This window comes from Mandrillus leucophaeus, unplaced genomic scaffold, assembly GCF_000951045.1.
Source record: "Mandrillus leucophaeus isolate KB7577 unplaced genomic scaffold, Mleu.le_1.0 Scaffold432, whole genome shotgun sequence".
Taxonomy (NCBI): domain Eukaryota; kingdom Metazoa; phylum Chordata; class Mammalia; order Primates; family Cercopithecidae; genus Mandrillus; species Mandrillus leucophaeus.
The window spans coordinates 308,484-324,769 of NW_012104610.1; the positions used below are offsets into that span (position 1 = coordinate 308,484).

General features: G+C 55.4%; 2 protein-coding genes across 2 annotated transcripts in view; both read left to right on the forward strand.

Moving 5' to 3' along the window:
• The window catches only part of STARD10 (StAR-related lipid transfer (START) domain containing 10), a 27,706-nt gene extending 20,638 nt beyond the window's left edge, over positions 1 to 7,068 (forward strand). Inside the window, exons 3-7 of the mRNA XM_011993651.1 lie at positions 2,398 to 2,545; positions 3,144 to 3,247; positions 3,916 to 4,033; positions 6,035 to 6,087; positions 6,653 to 7,068. Of these exons, the coding sequence (XP_011849041.1) occupies positions 2,398 to 2,545; positions 3,144 to 3,247; positions 3,916 to 4,033; positions 6,035 to 6,087; positions 6,653 to 6,898 (669 nt within the window). The 3' untranslated portion in view covers positions 6,899 to 7,068. The remainder of the gene's footprint in view (positions 1 to 2,397; positions 2,546 to 3,143; positions 3,248 to 3,915; positions 4,034 to 6,034; positions 6,088 to 6,652) is intronic.
• Positions 7,069 to 9,388: 2,320 nt separating this feature from the next.
• Positions 9,389 to 16,286, forward strand: part of ARAP1 (ArfGAP with RhoGAP domain, ankyrin repeat and PH domain 1) — an 82,412-nt gene continuing 75,514 nt past the window's right edge. Inside the window, exon 1 of the mRNA XM_011993652.1 lies at positions 9,389 to 9,459. The gene's annotated coding sequence lies outside the window, so the exon portion shown is untranslated. The remainder of the gene's footprint in view (positions 9,460 to 16,286) is intronic.

The window sequence follows — 16,286 nt, forward strand, 5'->3', positions numbered from 1 at the left end:
TTTTTTTTGAGATGCAGTCTTGCTCTGTCACCCAGGCTGGAGTGCAACAGCATGATCTCGGCTCATTGACACCTCCACCTCCCTGGTTCAGGCGATTCTCCTGCCTCAGCCTCCTGAGTAGCTGGGATTACAGTTGTATGCCACCACGCCCAGCTAATTTTTGTATTTTTAGTAGAGATGGGGTTTCACCATGTTGGCCAGGCTGGTCTCAAACTCCTGACCCCAAATGATCTGCCTGTCTCAGCCTCCCAAAGTGCTGGGATTACAGTTATGAGCCACTGTGCCTGACCTATTTTGTAACCTTTATTTAGGCAGCAGTTTCTACCATTTTGTTTCAGTGCACCTGATACTCTGATCACGTTCACATTTCTCCAGTTGTCCCAAAAATCCCCTTTATAGATGCTGCGTCTAAATCAGTTTGCAATCCAGAGACACACTTTACATGTGGTTGTTATCTCCTGCAAGTCAGTCCCACCAAGCCCCTTCGTTGACGTTGACTGGTAGAAGAGCTTGGGCCAGTAGCCCCACAGAATGATTCACTATCTGGCTCTGTCTGGCTGCATTCTCATGTGGTGTCACTTAGCTCGTTCCTCTGTCCTCTGTATTTTCTGTAAACTGAAGTTATATTCAAGGCTTGATGGGTTTCTTGGTGCCTAGCCAGCCGGCATTGGTGTGTCCTTCCTGTGGCATCCCACCACCATTAGTGGGGCTAAGGCCTATTCTGGGATGAGGGGGAAGACAATGTGACCTCTCCCTCATATGTTTGCTTGTCTCCTCTTGTGAGTGGAAAGTATTATGTGAGGGTTCTTTTGGCACTGTCTAAATGCCATTTCTGGGAGATCTTTTTAAACTAAACAAGAAAACTTGTCCATTTGCTGAGAGGAACTTGATCTTGGGGATAGGGCACTTGAGGAAAAAAAAAATCACAGAACAAGGACATTGAGTTTCATCTCACTGAGTGCAAACCTAGGGAAACCTGTTCTGTTTTTACTTGCTTTCCAGATATGTGATCTGGGTTAAATCCTAGCTCTGTTACTTACCAGCTGAGTGACATTGGGCGAGTTACTTAACCTCTTTGAACCTCAAGTTCCTCCTTGAATTTCTTATCTGGCAGAGTTGTTGTGGGGGGGTTAAATAAAACAAGGTGCCCTTGGCCATCTTCTACCCGGATGGAAAGCTCTTTGAAGGCAAGGCTAATACATAGTAAGAAATCCAGGCTGGGCGCAGTGGCTCATGCCTGTAATCACAGCACTTTGGGAGGCCGAGGCGGGCGGATCACGAGGTCAGGAGTTAGAGACCAGCCTGGCCAACATGGTGAAACCCCGTCTCTACTAAAAATACAAAAAATTAGCCAGGAGTGGTGGCGGGTGCCTGTAATCCCAGCTACTCGGGAGCCCGAGGCAGGAGAATCCTTTGAAACCAGAAGGCAGAGGTTGCAGTGAGCTGAGATCACGCCACTGTACTCCAGCCTGAGCAACAAGAGCAAAACTCCATCTCAATGAAAGAAAGAAAGAGAGAGGTCAGGGCAGGGCAGGGCAGGGGAGGGCAGGGCAGGGGAGGGGAGGGGAGGGGAGAGAAATCCAGGCTGGGCGTGGTGGCTGACACCTGTAACCCCAGAACTTTGGGAGGCCAAGGCAGGTGGATCACAAGGTCGAGAGATTGAGACCATTCTGGCCGACATGGTGAAACCCCGTCTCTACTAAAAATACAAAAATTAGCTGGGCACATGCCTGTAATCCCAGCTACTCCGGAGGCTGAGGTAGGAGAATCACTTGAACCCGGGAGGCAGAGATTGCAGTGAGCCGAGATCACGCCATTGCACTCAAGCCTGGGTGACAGGAACGAAACTCCATCTCAAAAAAAATAAAAATAAAAAAAGAAATCCAAAGATGTTTGTTGAAGGAAAACAAACCAACCCACAAATAGGAGGACAGGTGGTATGGCCGGGTGATGAGTACCAAGGAGGAAACAAATCATCCATTGGGCATTTGATTTTCATTTATGCTTTTTCATTTAACATGTAGCCATTCCAGGCTCCATGCTGAAGCAACCATGAGCCTCTGCCCACGAGGAGCTCACAGGGGTCTGGGAGGGCACAGACATAGAGATTCATTGTGTGGGAGCCCAGAAGGTCTGACTGGGAAGGCTTCCTGGAGGAGGAGACTGGACTGAGTTAGGGGAGATGGTCTCTGGATACAGAGGCTATCTCCTGGCACAGGTGGCTTTTTGGTGAGCTGGACAGGGCTTGTGGCAAGAAGGAAGTCCATGCTGGCTTCAGAGGCCCCTGTTCTTCGCTGTCCTCTTTCTCTTCTTCCCCCTCTGCCTGTCTGCCTTCTGGTCCCCTAGCCAAGGCTCTGAGCCCTATATGATCCTGACAACCCATATATCTGTCTGCAGTGCCGGATGGAGTGCCGTGATGTGCCAGCCGAGACACTCTACGACGTCCTACACGACATTGAGTACCGCAAGAAATGGGACAGCAACGTCATTGAGACTTTTGACATCGCCCGCTTGACAGTCAACGCTGACGTGGGCTATTACTCCTGTGAGCAGGCGTAGCACGCTGATCCCAGTCCCCCTGGCCTCCATCCAGGCCTCCCACCAAGCCTCCTCCTCCCTCCTCCCTCCTGTGGTCACTCACATGACCAAGCTGCTCGGAGACTTGAGTGCTGAGAGATAGAACTGACCTCCCTGTCCACTCCTAGACCCTTAGGCACACACCCATACACTTACAAATACATATGCACTCACATGTTCATGTATATATACACACACACGCATACACTCAATCAGGTACACAAGCCCCACCCACATGCCACATAGTCCCGGGCACACATTTTCATGCACACTCATACTGTTTTTCTCTCGTACACTCACGTTCACATAAACAAACCAGCCAGGCCAACAAGGTAAGGGCTATGTGAGGTTGTGAGGAGCAGGGCTGGCTGGAGACACTAGGGACAGGTCTTGCCCTGTCTTTTTTCTGGCTCCAGCTGTGGGACTGTGGTCTGGGAGGGAGGTGCATCTTTGCACTGGAGAGCTGGCAGTTAATTAGGCATCCCTGCATCTCTGGCCTCTGCCACACCCTCCCTTGTAGGCAGATGGGCCAGTGGTCTGGCTGAACTGTCCCTTGCCCTCCACAGGGAGGTGTCCTAAGCCCCTGAAGAACCGTGATGTCATCACCCTCCGCTCCTGGCTCCCCATGGGCGCTGATTACATCATTATGAACTACTCAGTCAAACATCCCGTGAGTCAACCTGCCTTCCCTGCGGTGGAGCAGGGGAGAGGGTCAGGCAGCGCAAGGCTGAGGCTGCCACTGTGACTTCCATGTGACTTCGGGCAGGCATGGGCCCACTGGTCCTCAGTTTCCTTCCTGTACAGTGAGGATAATGGCTCCTGTCTCCCTGCTGCATCTCTTGAGCAGATCAGGAGAGGACAGTGTGGCCACCTCTGTGGCGAGTGGGTGGGATGGGCTGACTTCGATTGGTTGGGCTCTGGGACAGGGAAATGAGGAACAAGAGGTGAGAGGCAGGGTCCTCTGGTCCTCCCTGAGGCTAAGCCACCTTGATCTCCCCGGGCAAGGACAGGCAGGTATAGCTGGCCTGGGCAAGGGTGAGTGTGTGTGTCTGTGAGTGCCCATATGTGCTCATGAGCCCTGACCCCAGACTGGGGGCTTTTCTGAGGGGAACACGGAAAGCTTCAGGAGGGGCTAGGATGACCTAATCTGATTCTTCCCTTTCTCTGCACCCAGAATCAGGCCTGATCTGGAACAGATGTCATGGCATGTGAATTAACTGTGTGTGTGTGTGTGCACATGCACGCATGCACGTGCATGCGTGCGTGTTTGTGTATACTCACAAAAACATCTTCTTTGCCCCTACCCCGAGTCTCACCTCCCTGTGCCTTTGTCCCCAGAAATACCCACCTCGGAAAGACTTGGTCCGAGCTGTGTCCATCCAGACGGGCTACCTCATCCAGAGCACGGGGCCCAAGAGCTGCGTCATCACTTACCTGGCACAGGTGGACCCCAAAGGTGAGGGCTTGGCCCTGGCAGCTTATCATGGGATCCTTCCCTATACTACAGGGGTGGGGCCTGATCTACTAGGGATCCAGAAGGGCATCTGTTAGGAGCTGTTTTGCATTTTGGGGCATCTCCATCCAAAGCCTTCATTGAACCAAGGCTTGGGACTTTACAGTGGTTTGAAAAGAGTGGGCCAGGGAGGTGCCACTGCCCCACTGATGAAGCTGGGAGCGCTCTTCCTGGGCTTTACCATCCCCATGCTTTTCCTTGTTCCCTGCTTACTGGCTGTTCCCTCTGCCTGTCCTGGGGGCCTGGGTTTTCCAGGCCTCAGTCAGAATTCTCTCCCTGGGGATGGCTGAGCTACTCCTGTGGCTTCTGTCACAAGGTGGCCACATCTCTCTCAGCTGAGATTCAGATCCCTGTGGCCATCGGCCACCTGGACATCTCCCTTTGGATGTCTTCCAGGCACCTGAGCCTTGTTGTGTCCAGTGGGGGACTTGCCATCTTTCCTCCTAACCTGCCCCTTGCCCTAAGTCTCCACTTTTCAGTCATCTATGCCCAGAACCTGCTGTCATTTGGGGTCACCCCCTCTTCCTCAGCCAAATCCAGCCACTGATTTTTTTTTTTTTTTTTTTTGAGGTGGAGTTTTGCTCTTGTTTCCCAGGCTCGAGTGCAATGGTGCAATCTCAGCTTACTGCATCCTCTGCCTCCTGGGTTCAAATGATTCTCCTGCCCCAGGCTCCCCAGCTGGGATTACAGGCACCTGTCACCACCCCCAGCTAATTTTTTGTATTTTTAGTAGAGATGGGATTTCACAATGTTGGCCAGCCTGGTCTCGAACACCTGACCTTGTGATCCACCCACCTCGGCCTCCCAAAGTGCTGGGATTACAGGCGTGAGCCACCACGCCCAGCCCCAGTCACTGATTCTTACTGATTCTGCCTTCTCAGCAGCTCCTGAGTCTGGCATTTCTCTCCATACCAACTACCTTGTCTGTGTGTAACAGCGGCCAGAGGAATTTCTCTAAAACACTTATCTGCACATGACTGTCATCTGCTTGAATTTACTCTGTGGCTCTCCATTGCCCTCCAAGAAAAGCCTAAGCCCCATCCCAGGTCTCCTGGTGTCTCTCACACCTCACCCATCCCCACTCCTGTGCCCAGGCAGCCCTTCCCCACAGCCTCCCCTCCTCACCCCTCTAGGGGTGCTGCAGGTGTCACCTCCTGATCCCTGATACTCAGGGGAGTCACTGGCTTGCTGTTCTGTGGTCCATTCCCCTCTAGTAGAACATTCGGCTCCTGTTGGGCCCCCAGTGAGTTCCTCTCTGGGTCCCCAGGGCTGACCCAGGGTGGGTGTCACAGTGAACATGGAGTGAGTGAGTGAGTGAATGACTAGAGGATGGGGAAGCCTTGAACATCCTTGCCTGGAAATGCTCCAAGCCTGGGAGCACACAGTGGTCCAGGCCTAGCACTCCCCCGGCACCTCATTGTGTTGGGTGTCAGAGGTAGAGTGGACACTTGGGAATGAAACAGGGTGGAGAGCTGGGCAGTGGATTCCAGGTCAGGCCAGGCTGGGGTGCTCAGCCAGAGGCCTGTGTGGTCAGGGGAGGGCTTGGAAGGACAGGCAGAGGAGAGGCTGAGCGTCAGGGGCATTCCTGGGAGGGAGGTTAGGTTGAGAAGGGATGTCAGTGTGATTGAGGGAGGCAGCAGGTGCAGCGGGGTGGGTCAGAGTTTCCACCCATGTGTAGCCTGTGCTCACCTAGGACCCTGTGGTTTTCTTCCACGTAGTCTTTGAGGCTGGGCAGAGGGAAGTAGGGGACAGAACTAAGCCTGAGGACCTCAGTCTGAGGTGGAAGGGAGTGAGGGTAAAGTCTTGTAGGACTTGCCTCACACACCCGCTCCTCATGGGGAAGACAGTGGCCTCCCTGGAAGCTCTGGGCAGAGGGTGGGGCTTTTGTGGGGGGGAGGGGCTGGGTCCCTGAGGCTGCTTCTCCTCCCTTCCCTGCCCTCACAGGCTCCTTACCCAAGTGGGTGGTGAATAAATCTTCTCAGTTCCTGGCTCCCAAGGTGAGTGGCCTTGGGATTTTGGGGGGTGTTGGCGGCTGGAGAGAGGACTATGGGATGAGGTGGGTGGAGTCAAGCATGAAGCCTGAGGGCCAGGCATGGTAGCCCATGCCTGTAATCCCAGGACTTTAGGAGGCCTTGGTGGGTGGATCACCTGAGGTTGGGAGTTCGAGACCAGCCTGGCTAACATGGCGAAACCCTGTCTCAACTAAAAATAAAAAATTAGCCGGGTGTGATGGTGGGCGCCTGTAATCCCAGCTACTTGGGAGGCTGAGGCAGGAGAATCTCTTGAACCCGGAAGGCAGAGGTTGCAGTGAGCCAAGATCGGGCCACTGCACTCCAGCCTGGGCCACCCAGTGAGACTCCATCTCAAAAAAAAAGAAAAAAGAAAGAATGGAGGATGGAGCCTAGGGCTCAGAGAGGATAAGTAGGGCTGAGGGACAAGTTTTGAAAGGGAGCTAGTCAGAATGCTGGGGGCTGAGCCGCTGGAGGGCGCTGGAGGGAGCGTGGAGAAGACCTGGACCCGCGCCCCGGCCACCCGCTGACCCGCGGGGCGGCGGGCCCACAGGCCATGAAGAAGATGTACAAGGCGTGCCTCAAGTACCCCGAGTGGAAGCAGAAGCACCTGCCTCACTTCAAGCCGTGGCTGCACCCGGAGCAGAGCCCGTTGCCGAGCCTGGCGCTGTCGGAGCTGTCGGTGCAGCATGCGGACTCACTGGAGAACATCGACGAGAGCGCGGTGGCCGAGAGCCGAGAGGAGCGGATGGGCGGCGCGGGCGGCGAGGGCAGCGACGACGACACCTCGCTCACCTGAGCGCCGTACCGCTTCAGGGACGGAGACAGGACCGGGCGAGCCCTGGGGCGGCGGCCACTCCTGCACTTTCTCCCCTCCCCCACCTGGCGCCTCCTGGTGGCACTGGGCCGGGCCCAGGCGGGCGCTGCAGCCTGGCTGGACACAGCCCCAATAAACGATCCCCAGCCTCAGCCGGCTCATCACTGTGCCTGCTTCCCACCTGCCTCATGGCCGCTGCCGCGGTCCCCTGCGTCTGCCCTTAATTTTGTTAAGCTTACTGATCAAACGGCCTTTGATCCTTCCAGCATCTCCTCATTTCCCGTTGTGTAGTGGGGAGGAGGCGGGGTTTATCACTGCCCCCCTCTTGTCCGTACTCTGTTCCATTCTCTGCCCATGTCTATCCAGCTGTCCTTGTTGAGTGGTCATTTTGGCATTCACACCAGGATATTTGCTTTATTTTCACTGCTTTAAGGCAGCAGTCCCCAACCTTTTTGGCACCAGGGACCGGTTTTGTGCAAGACAAATTTTCCATGGATCAGGATTGGGGGAGGATTGGTTTTGGGATGATTCAAGTGCATCACATTTATCATTAGATTCTAATAAGGAGCTCACAACCTAGATCCCTCGCATGCGCAGTTCACAATAGGGTTCTCGCTCCTATGAGAATCCAATGCCGCTGCAGATCTGACAGGAGGCGGTAATGCTAGCTCAGCCTCTGCTTACCTCCTGCTGTGCAGCCTGGTTCCTAACAGGTTCCTGATAGGACCAGTACCAGTCTGTGGCCCAGGAGTTGGAGACCTCTGCTCTAAGGGAAGGAGCAGGCCTGGACAGAGACCCTGGGTCAGGAATCAGAGGGTGAGGTTCTACTCTGTGTCCATCGGCCCAAGGCCCTTTGGGTCCAACCCAAAGGACTGGGGGTCTGACACTCCTGTCATCCCAGAAGGGAGGTGGAAGGGTCCGTGGGTCTCAAGCCACAGGGCTGTGGGCCTCAGAGCTGAGGCTGGGGCAGCATACCCTGGAGGGAGGTTGGGGGTGCAGGTGAGGGGCCTCAGATTCCAGTGCAGTTGGCGGGGACCAGGCTTGGTGATTCACGCCCTCCCTAGGTCATTTCGAAGACCTCAGGACTGTGTTAACAGAAATGGTAAGGTCCCCAGACCCCCCATCCCCTTGCCAGTGGTCAGATGCCAGCCCTCTCACCCTGTGCTGCACCTCGCTGGTCTGAAGTCTAGAGGGATGCCTGGGCCTCCCCTGTGATCTGTGGCCCCCAGGTGCCCTCTGCTGCCAGGTCCAGAGGAGGGGCCTATGCTCTGCTCCTCTGCAATGTTTTTGACCCCATATGAACTTGAGGCCCGGAAGTTCTCCCCAAGGTCTGGCCCTGTTCTCCCCTCCCGGAAAGCTCCTTTGCCTTAGCCCTACCACCGGAAGACAAGGTCTACTCAGAGTCAACTCTTTCCCAGAGGGACAGAGTGAATGGCCAGTGGGGGGCAGGCAGGAGATTCTAAAACTCAAAAGTGGGTTGCTTCCCAACTTTGCCCAACACTGGCTTTGTAACTTTGGGCAAGCCCTCAGACTTCTTGGAGCCTTATTTCCTAACCCATAACCTGGAATGATAATTTTTGCCATCAAGCAGAATGTGAGGATTGAGATAAAAGGAATAAATTGCCCAGCACTGGGACTGGCATGTAGTAGGTGCTCTGATTAATGACACTTTCCTCTTCTCGGGGGTAAACCCTCATCCCCCGCAATGTGAGGTCTGTTCTTCCGAATATACCCTTTGTGCATATGCAGAAATGGAAGCCCAGAGAAGGTCTCTGGTGTGGCTGGCCCCAGAGGTGTTCTGGACACAGGACCCAGAAATGCCTGCCAAGCCTGGTACCCTCATGTGTGTATGTGCTTCGAGGATGGGTGGGAATCTTCTCTTCTCTAGGTGTGGGTGCTGGAACCTCAGGCTGCAGCCTTCCGCTGAGGGATCCTTGGGAGGTGTGGCTGGGTGGGTAGCTTCCCCACAACCCTGTCTGTGGGCACCCAGGGAGGGAAGTAAGATACCCTTGAAGAATATGGTGGAGGAAGGATTTCCTGGAGGAGGTGGTCAGGAACCACGGACGGCCTTCAACTGCCTCTTGTCCTCCTGGGGGTGTGGCCTCCTTAGGGGTGGGGTGTGTGTCAGGGCAGACTCACCAGAAGAGGGGTGGCGAGAACAGGGAGACTCAGGGAGAGGTGGACTCAGCGGGAGAGGTGGCAGGGGTTAAACCTGAGCCTCAGGAGACAGTCGGAAGACCCGCAAGCAGCTAGAGGGGCAGGAGAGAGACATAGACCGATGGGTCCGGCGGGCGGGCCAGGCCAGCCAACTCTAGGACGGTGACTAGGCGGGGGGCGGGGCCGAGGGGGGGCGGGGCCCGGCCCTGCCCTGCCCTGCCCCAGCCCCAGCCCCACCTTCCCCTCCCGGGGAGTCACGTGGGGCGGGCGGAAGCGCCCGGAGGGGTGGGCGCGCCTGGCCCCTTGCTGCGATTTGGCGGCGGCGGTGTAAGTCGGTGGTGGCGCCGGTACGCTTGGTCCCCGCGTGGAGTCTTTACTCAAAACAGGTCAGTGCGGCTGCCGAAGCCTCCCCGTCTGCAGCCCCCTCGCCACATTGGCCTGCAGTTTCCCCATTCTGCAGAAAGGAACGCCGAGGCCGCGGGCTGCGTCTGATTCCCCGGGTCGTCTTCTATTTACCTTTTTGGGCGTGGTGGTGGGGGTCGCCTCCTGAGGTGGGGGTCTGGCCTCTCTGGCGGGCCAGAGACGGTAGGGAGGAGGGTGAACCAGCGGGACCCGGGGCTTCCAGCCCGTAGCCCTTTGGCATGAAGGTCTCCGGAGTCAGCCGTCCTCGGGCGCCTTGGGGTTCCCATCTGTGAAGTGAAGGCTCCCACCTCGTTGGCCGCTGAGACCCTTACATTTCTGGAGATCTGTACGACCCTACGCCCTGGGCCTGGGGCTCCAGTGACCTTGGGCAGGCTACTTCCGGTCTCTGCATCTCAATTCCCCACCAGCAAATGGGGCATGGCTTCCCCAGAGCCCCTACCTGGCCCAGTTGCTGGTAAAAGGAAGTATGTGTTCAGGGAATGGGGTCACGCTGGGACTGGGGAGGTTGGGCCTGGAGAGAGCAGGCTTGGGGTGCAGCCTGGGGACAGGGGATGGGTGTTTGGTGCAGGGCCGCGGGGGAGTGGGGGAATCTGACCAGGAGCCAACACACTGTGGTTTCTGCTATATACATTCCCTTCCCCCACATCCCATGTCCTGGGGAGCCTTCCCTGATCCCAGATAGGTGGGAGGGGGGTGCTTCAGGGCCAGACACCTGGGGGTACTCAGAAGGATTTGACTCTCTGGTGGGTCCCAGGGTCCCAGACTGAGGCACTTGTGAAAGCTATTCGTGTAGACTACCCAGTGGCCAGGCTGGGAGAGACCACCCAGCAAGATCATCACAGGGTAAAAGGAGCCCAGCAGAGCTGTGAAGACAGGTGTGGACAGGTGCAGGCCCCAGGGGAGGAGATGACTGGAATGGGCTTGGCAGTTAAGTGGCAATTTACAAGGATAAGGACCCTCCAAAGGCAGGGGTGTAGCTTGTGCAAAGTCAGGAATTTGGCTAGTGTGTCTGAGGAATGGCAGAAAGATGGGTGTGGCTGGCAGAGGGGCAGAGAGAACTCATCCTGTGTCCCATGCCTGGCTGGGGATTGTGGGAACCGGGCCTGGGGACCCTGCCTCCCCACTGGCTACTGGCATATTGGAATAGTTTAGGAAGGGGTGTCCCAGGCAGAGTACCGGTGACTGATGAGGTGGAGGGGGCAGAGGCCACCAGGGCCCCGATTGCCTCCAGGTTTTGTTTTGCTTTCAGGCCTCCCACTCAACCCCAGCTTTATGCCCCCACCACCTGGGCTCCAGCCATGCTTCACACATCCAGCCTCAGCTTTTTGTGCAGATTGTTAATCCTCCTCCCAACCTTCTAGAAGCTTCGTCCCCATTCAATTCCCCAGGTCCTTTGGGACTTCAGATTTCAGAGATGGGGTGCTGTTGCCCCTTCTTCCTGTCCAGCCTTCAGTCCTGTGTAATGGCACAGCTTAGGAAGGGTCTCCTTGGAGCTCTGTGGGGTTGGGGCCTGCACAGCCATGGGGCTCACTGGGACCTGGGGCCCCGAGTCCTTGTGCAGCCACCAATCACTATGTGACTCTACAAGTCCCCAAATTCCTCAGAGCCTCCATTTCCCCATCTGCAGGATGGGGTGATCAGCCCTGGCCTCATGCCCCAAAGAGAGACGGTGCTGGGACAATAGTCAGGCCTATCTGCTAAGTCCTACCTCCAGCATTGAGTGTTATGAATGAAAGAAAGAGAGAACCCAGGGGAAGGGGTCAGTTTAGAGGGGTTGGGTGGGGGTATCTGAGAGTACCGGGAGCTAGTGGTGGACCAGGCCTAGGGCATCGGCTGGAGGTGGGGAGTCCCTTCCATTTTCCGGAGCCCTCTCTCCTTCCCACCCAACTCTCCCTTGGCTGAGCTCAAAGCCACCCGCCACTGCCCAAACAAGTGGCCTCTGTTCCCAGGGTGGGGGGAGGGGAGGCAGGCCCTGGGCTCCAGGCCCGCCTGTCCAGCACTGACCCTGGCCCCCCACCCCTCACTCTGGGTCTTAACCCTTGGGGGCCTGGACCGGGCCCTGGGCTCCTTGAAGGCTGGTGATTCTTGTTCACCAGCTGTCCGCTCTACCCCGCTTCAGGCTCCCAAAGGTTCTGTCACATCAGGAGGGGATGCAGTAGGAAATGGGGAAGGAAGGAGGGAACAAGGGTGGGATAGGCTGGAGCAGATATGGCCATGGACACTTAGAGACCACTTGTCCCAGAAGCTTCTTTCACAGATGGGGAGACTGAGGCCAAGAGCTAGACATCAGGGTAGGATCACACAGAGACCCCTGGTGGGGGTCAGGACAGGTTCTGTCTCCTAGTCTGGCCTCTCTGGGAGAAAGGGGAGGGAGGGAGAGGGAACATTTTTTTTTTTTTTTTTTTTTTGAGATCGAGTCTCGCTCTGTTGCCTAGGCTGGAGTGCAGTGGCCCAATCTCTGCTCACTGCAAGCTCCGCCTCCCGGGTTCACGCCATTCTCCTGCCTCAGCCTCCTGAGTAGCTGGGACTACAGGCGCCCGCCACCACACCTGGCTAATTTTTGTATTTTTCATAGAGACGGGGTTTCACCTTGTTAGCCAGGATGGTCTCCATCTCCTGACCTCGTGATCCGCCTGCTTCGGCCTCCCAAAGTGCTGGGATTATAGGCGTGAGCCACCGCACCTGGCTGGGAGAGGGAATATTCTTTGTTGAGTACCTGCTATGAGCTGGACACTGCACATTTGTCATCTAACGATTTACATAATTGCATAAGAGTGTAAGAAGAGCATCACCCTCCAATATCATAGTGGAAGAAACAGCCTTAGAGAAAGCTGAGTAATAACATCAGCGAGAATGAGGTCAGCAAACATGCCTACAGCACTGTTGTAAACACTTTTATGCATGTTAACCAATTTCATCCTGCCAATAACCCAAGAAATTAGGTAACATTCTACAGATAAGGAAACTGAGGCACAGAGAGGTTAAGTAACTTGGGCAAGATTAAATTGGGAGGGTGGTAGAGAGACAGGGTCAGGACCCAGGTGTTCATTGCCTCCTTTGTCTGACTTCACTTTGATCTTAACTCTTTGAGCACCTCCCAGGGCTGAGTGAGGTGCTTTCCCTGGGTGGTGACCGAGGCAGCCTTGAACAGAGTGTGACCCCAGCTAAGCTGACCCAGCCCCTCTCTCTGGAGCAGAGTCCAGTCCCTTGGGCAGCTCTTCTTATTCCCTTCTCTGGTCTTGGGCAGGTTAGAGTCAGCACCCTCCACAGCCCTGTGCAGAGAGGTGTTATGTTTTAGAAAGGAGTTCTGTGCTAAGGGTGGCCACTCCAGGGGTCTGAACAGCATAAGGATTTGGTGGGTGGAGAGACATGCCCGTCCAATGTACATGCCCCACAAAACTCGGGGCTGCCGCTGAATCAAAGCCAGTGTCCCCAGCTCTGATCAGAGATAACATTTTTTCCACCTTCCCCCACCCCTGGCCAGGCCCCCAAACCATATGTACATTCCAACCAGTGATCTGAGGAGGACAGTCCCAGCTGGAGGCAGATGACCCCAGATGTGAGAGATGGTGGGGGGCAATGCATGGATTGTCTTCCCCATGGCCTTCCTGTGGAATGTCTCTCTTTCTCATCCTTAGGCCATAGTAAAGAGGGGAAGAGCCTGTCCCATAATTAGGTCATCTGTCCTAGACCATTGGGACAGTCAGAGAGTGGCTGGGAGGGGACGTGGAGTTAAGTGACCAGTTCAATAACAAATCTTTTTTTTTTTTTTTTTTTTTTTTGAGACAGAGTCTTGCTCTGTAGCCCAGGCTCAAGTGCAGTGGTGTGATCTCGGCTCACTGCAACCTCCGCCTCTCAGGTTCAAGCGATTCTCCTGTCTCAGCCTCCCGAGTAGCTGGGATTACAGGCAGGTGCCACCATACCCAGCTAAGTTTTGTATTTTTAGTAGAGACAGGGTTTCACCATGTTGGCCAGGATAGTCTTGAACTCCTGACCTCGTGATCCGCCCACCTTGGCCTCCCAAAGTACTGGGATTACAGACGTGAGCCACTGGGCCCGGCCAACATATCATTATTTAGTAATAGTAATAATAGTAGCAGTAGCTATTGTTTCTTGGAAGCTTACTATGTGCCAGGCAGTGTGGTAAGCACTTTATATACTGAATTCATTTAATCCTCAAAATAGTCTTGTGAGGTAGGCACCATTCCCATTTTACGCATGAGAAAACTGAGGTCCCAAGAAGTTAAGTGATTTGTCCAAGATCATCCATTACATAGATAGCTGGGAATCTCCATTTCCATTGCTTCACAGTGAAAACCGCAAGCACTGGGAGGCACTGCAGACAGAGGAGATCTAAACCCAGTCCTACCCTGGGAATGCCTAGTCAGTGACAGGCAGAGACTAGAGGACAAACTGGTCAGGTGACATTGTTGGTGACCAACTGTGGATCTGGGATGCCCTCAAGGGTACAGGGGTATCCTGCTTGCAGACTGGACTAATTGCTGTCAAATCCTGAGCCCCCGTGGCCCTGGCCCTGGGATGAGTGTCTTGTGGAGGTCTAGTTTCTGCTGTTGTCCTATCCACCTTGGCTCTTGTTCATACAGTGGTTCTCCCAGACCCCATTTTGCTGATGAGACTAAGGCCAGTAAAAGATGGTGACTTGCTTGCAGTCTCCCAGCCAAGGAAAGCAAGAGCAGGCACTGGAACCCCGGCATGGCTCTCTGAGGCCCGCACTCTACCACTCTGCCTGAGGCCTGGTTGGGGCTTCCTGAAGCATTCAGCTTCCTTCAGACCCTGCCCACACTGCCTTGTTACAAGGTCCAAGTCTTTTCTCCCTGACCAAACCAGGAACCTGATCTTGTTGGGGTGCTGGGGCTTTGCTACAGCAGGTGTCAGTAACTGAACAACCCTGGAAACATAGTTCCAGAGCCCAGAGACAGGGACCACCTGTGGTCCAGTGTGTGGGGCTCAGCGTCAGAGGGGCCTAGAGGAAGATTCAGGCATCAGAGAGTCCTCCCTGAGGGAGTGTGTTAAAATCTCCCTCCTGTCCTTATCTTCATTGTTGTGAGGGCAAAGTTAAAGGCAGGAGGGTGGGAGAAGATCAGGAGGGCCACTCCTCTGTCCCCATTCTCAGAGCGGAACCAGGGGCCACACCTGGAATCTTGGCTGTCAGTGGTCCTGGGAGAGCTTGGGCTGGCCCTGCCTCCTTCTGGCCAGGCCAGTGCTGGGGGTGGCTTAACCCCCGGGACAGAAGACCAGGAGCAAGGCTGAGCTGCCACTGCATTTTGGCTTTCCAGGTGCCAAGATCTCCCCTGCCAGCTTTCCTACTGGCCCACTGAGCACTGCCCTACCCTGGGCATCCCCCTCTCTCCTCCGCAACCCATAATGCATAGGGCAGGGGTCTCCCTATAGTCAGGCACAGAGTCAGGAACCCAGGGTCTGCCTCAGGCCTCTAGCTCAGTGAGACCTTTGGCTGGGCATTTATCTTCACTGGATTCAACTTCCCTGGAGCTTCAGGGAGGGGCAGTAAGGAGGAGCTCTGGGGACCCCCCAGCTCTGGGGACCCTTACCAGCCCCCAGGTGTGAATAGCACAGGACAGAAACCAACCAAATTGGGCAGGTGAGAAAGGGAGGGAACCAGGGGGAGGGGGCTGTTTCACTCCTCTCCATTCCCTTCTATTCTCCACACTGAGCAGCTAGAATTTTAAGATTCTGAGTCTGAGATTCTACGCTGGTAAGATTCGAGGGTTTTAGGGTTTTATGTGCCTATGAGTCCCAGCTTCTGAATTTCTGAAATTCTAGGTTCCGAGAGCCTAAAAAGCCTCGAGTTAGGCTGGGTCACCCCCGAGTTGAGGCTGAGGCATGTGCCATGCTTCATCCAGGTTGGTGCAGATGGCTGAGGTCTGGAGAGTTTCTCAGTGCTGGCTGGTGGGTCAGAGGCACAGCTGGTCTCCAGGTGCCAGGTGCTCCCTGCACCTACCACCCCCAGCACACACCCAGCTGCCTCCCTTTCAAGAAATCTGGGAACCCTACAGACTAGGTGGTAGCAGAGGGGCAGTCAGTTATCTTGGCAGTGGGGAGAGATGGACCAGGCCCCCTCTGCATTCACGGGTGATAGTGCAGCTGTTCCAGTGGACACCAGGGCGGGGTTGTGGAGAGGCTTGGGGAGGGCTGGTGGCTGGCTAATTCAAAGAGCAAGGTCAGGGTCACACTGCTGGCCATCGGGGCTCAGCAGACCCAGGTCAAGCATTGAAGGATCAGAGCCAGGCTCAGGAGCCTCTGCAGAAAGTGGTAGACATAGATCAGGAGCCTGAGGGGAGGTATTGCCCTGCCTTACGGTACAGAAGGCTGGGCTTGGCTAAGGGACTTAGGAGCTACCAACCCCAGCTGTTTCCGGTGCTGTCTGGGCCTATGGACACAGCAGCTGCACTCAAGAGGCCACAGGTCAGGAGCAGCTCTGCCCCTCAGAGAAGCACAACCAAGCCAGGAGCCCGACCAGGCAGTCATCCAGGAGAGGGGCACTGACGGCCAGGATTCCAGGTGTGGCCCCTGGTCCCGTCCACCTTTGGGACATGACACAGGTGCCCTTTGGGACACAGGAATGTCCTCCTGGAAGACTGCCTGGCCGGGCTCCTGGCTGGGTCGTGCTTCCCAGCCCCGGCCTGCAGCGCATCCCTCCAGTAGGTACTCCATGCGGGTATGGTCATCATTCCTCATGGGTTGGGGTAGGAGGGGCCCAGTTCTGCACCCCTTGATGTGTGAGCTGGGCAAGGCTTTCACCCACTTGAAA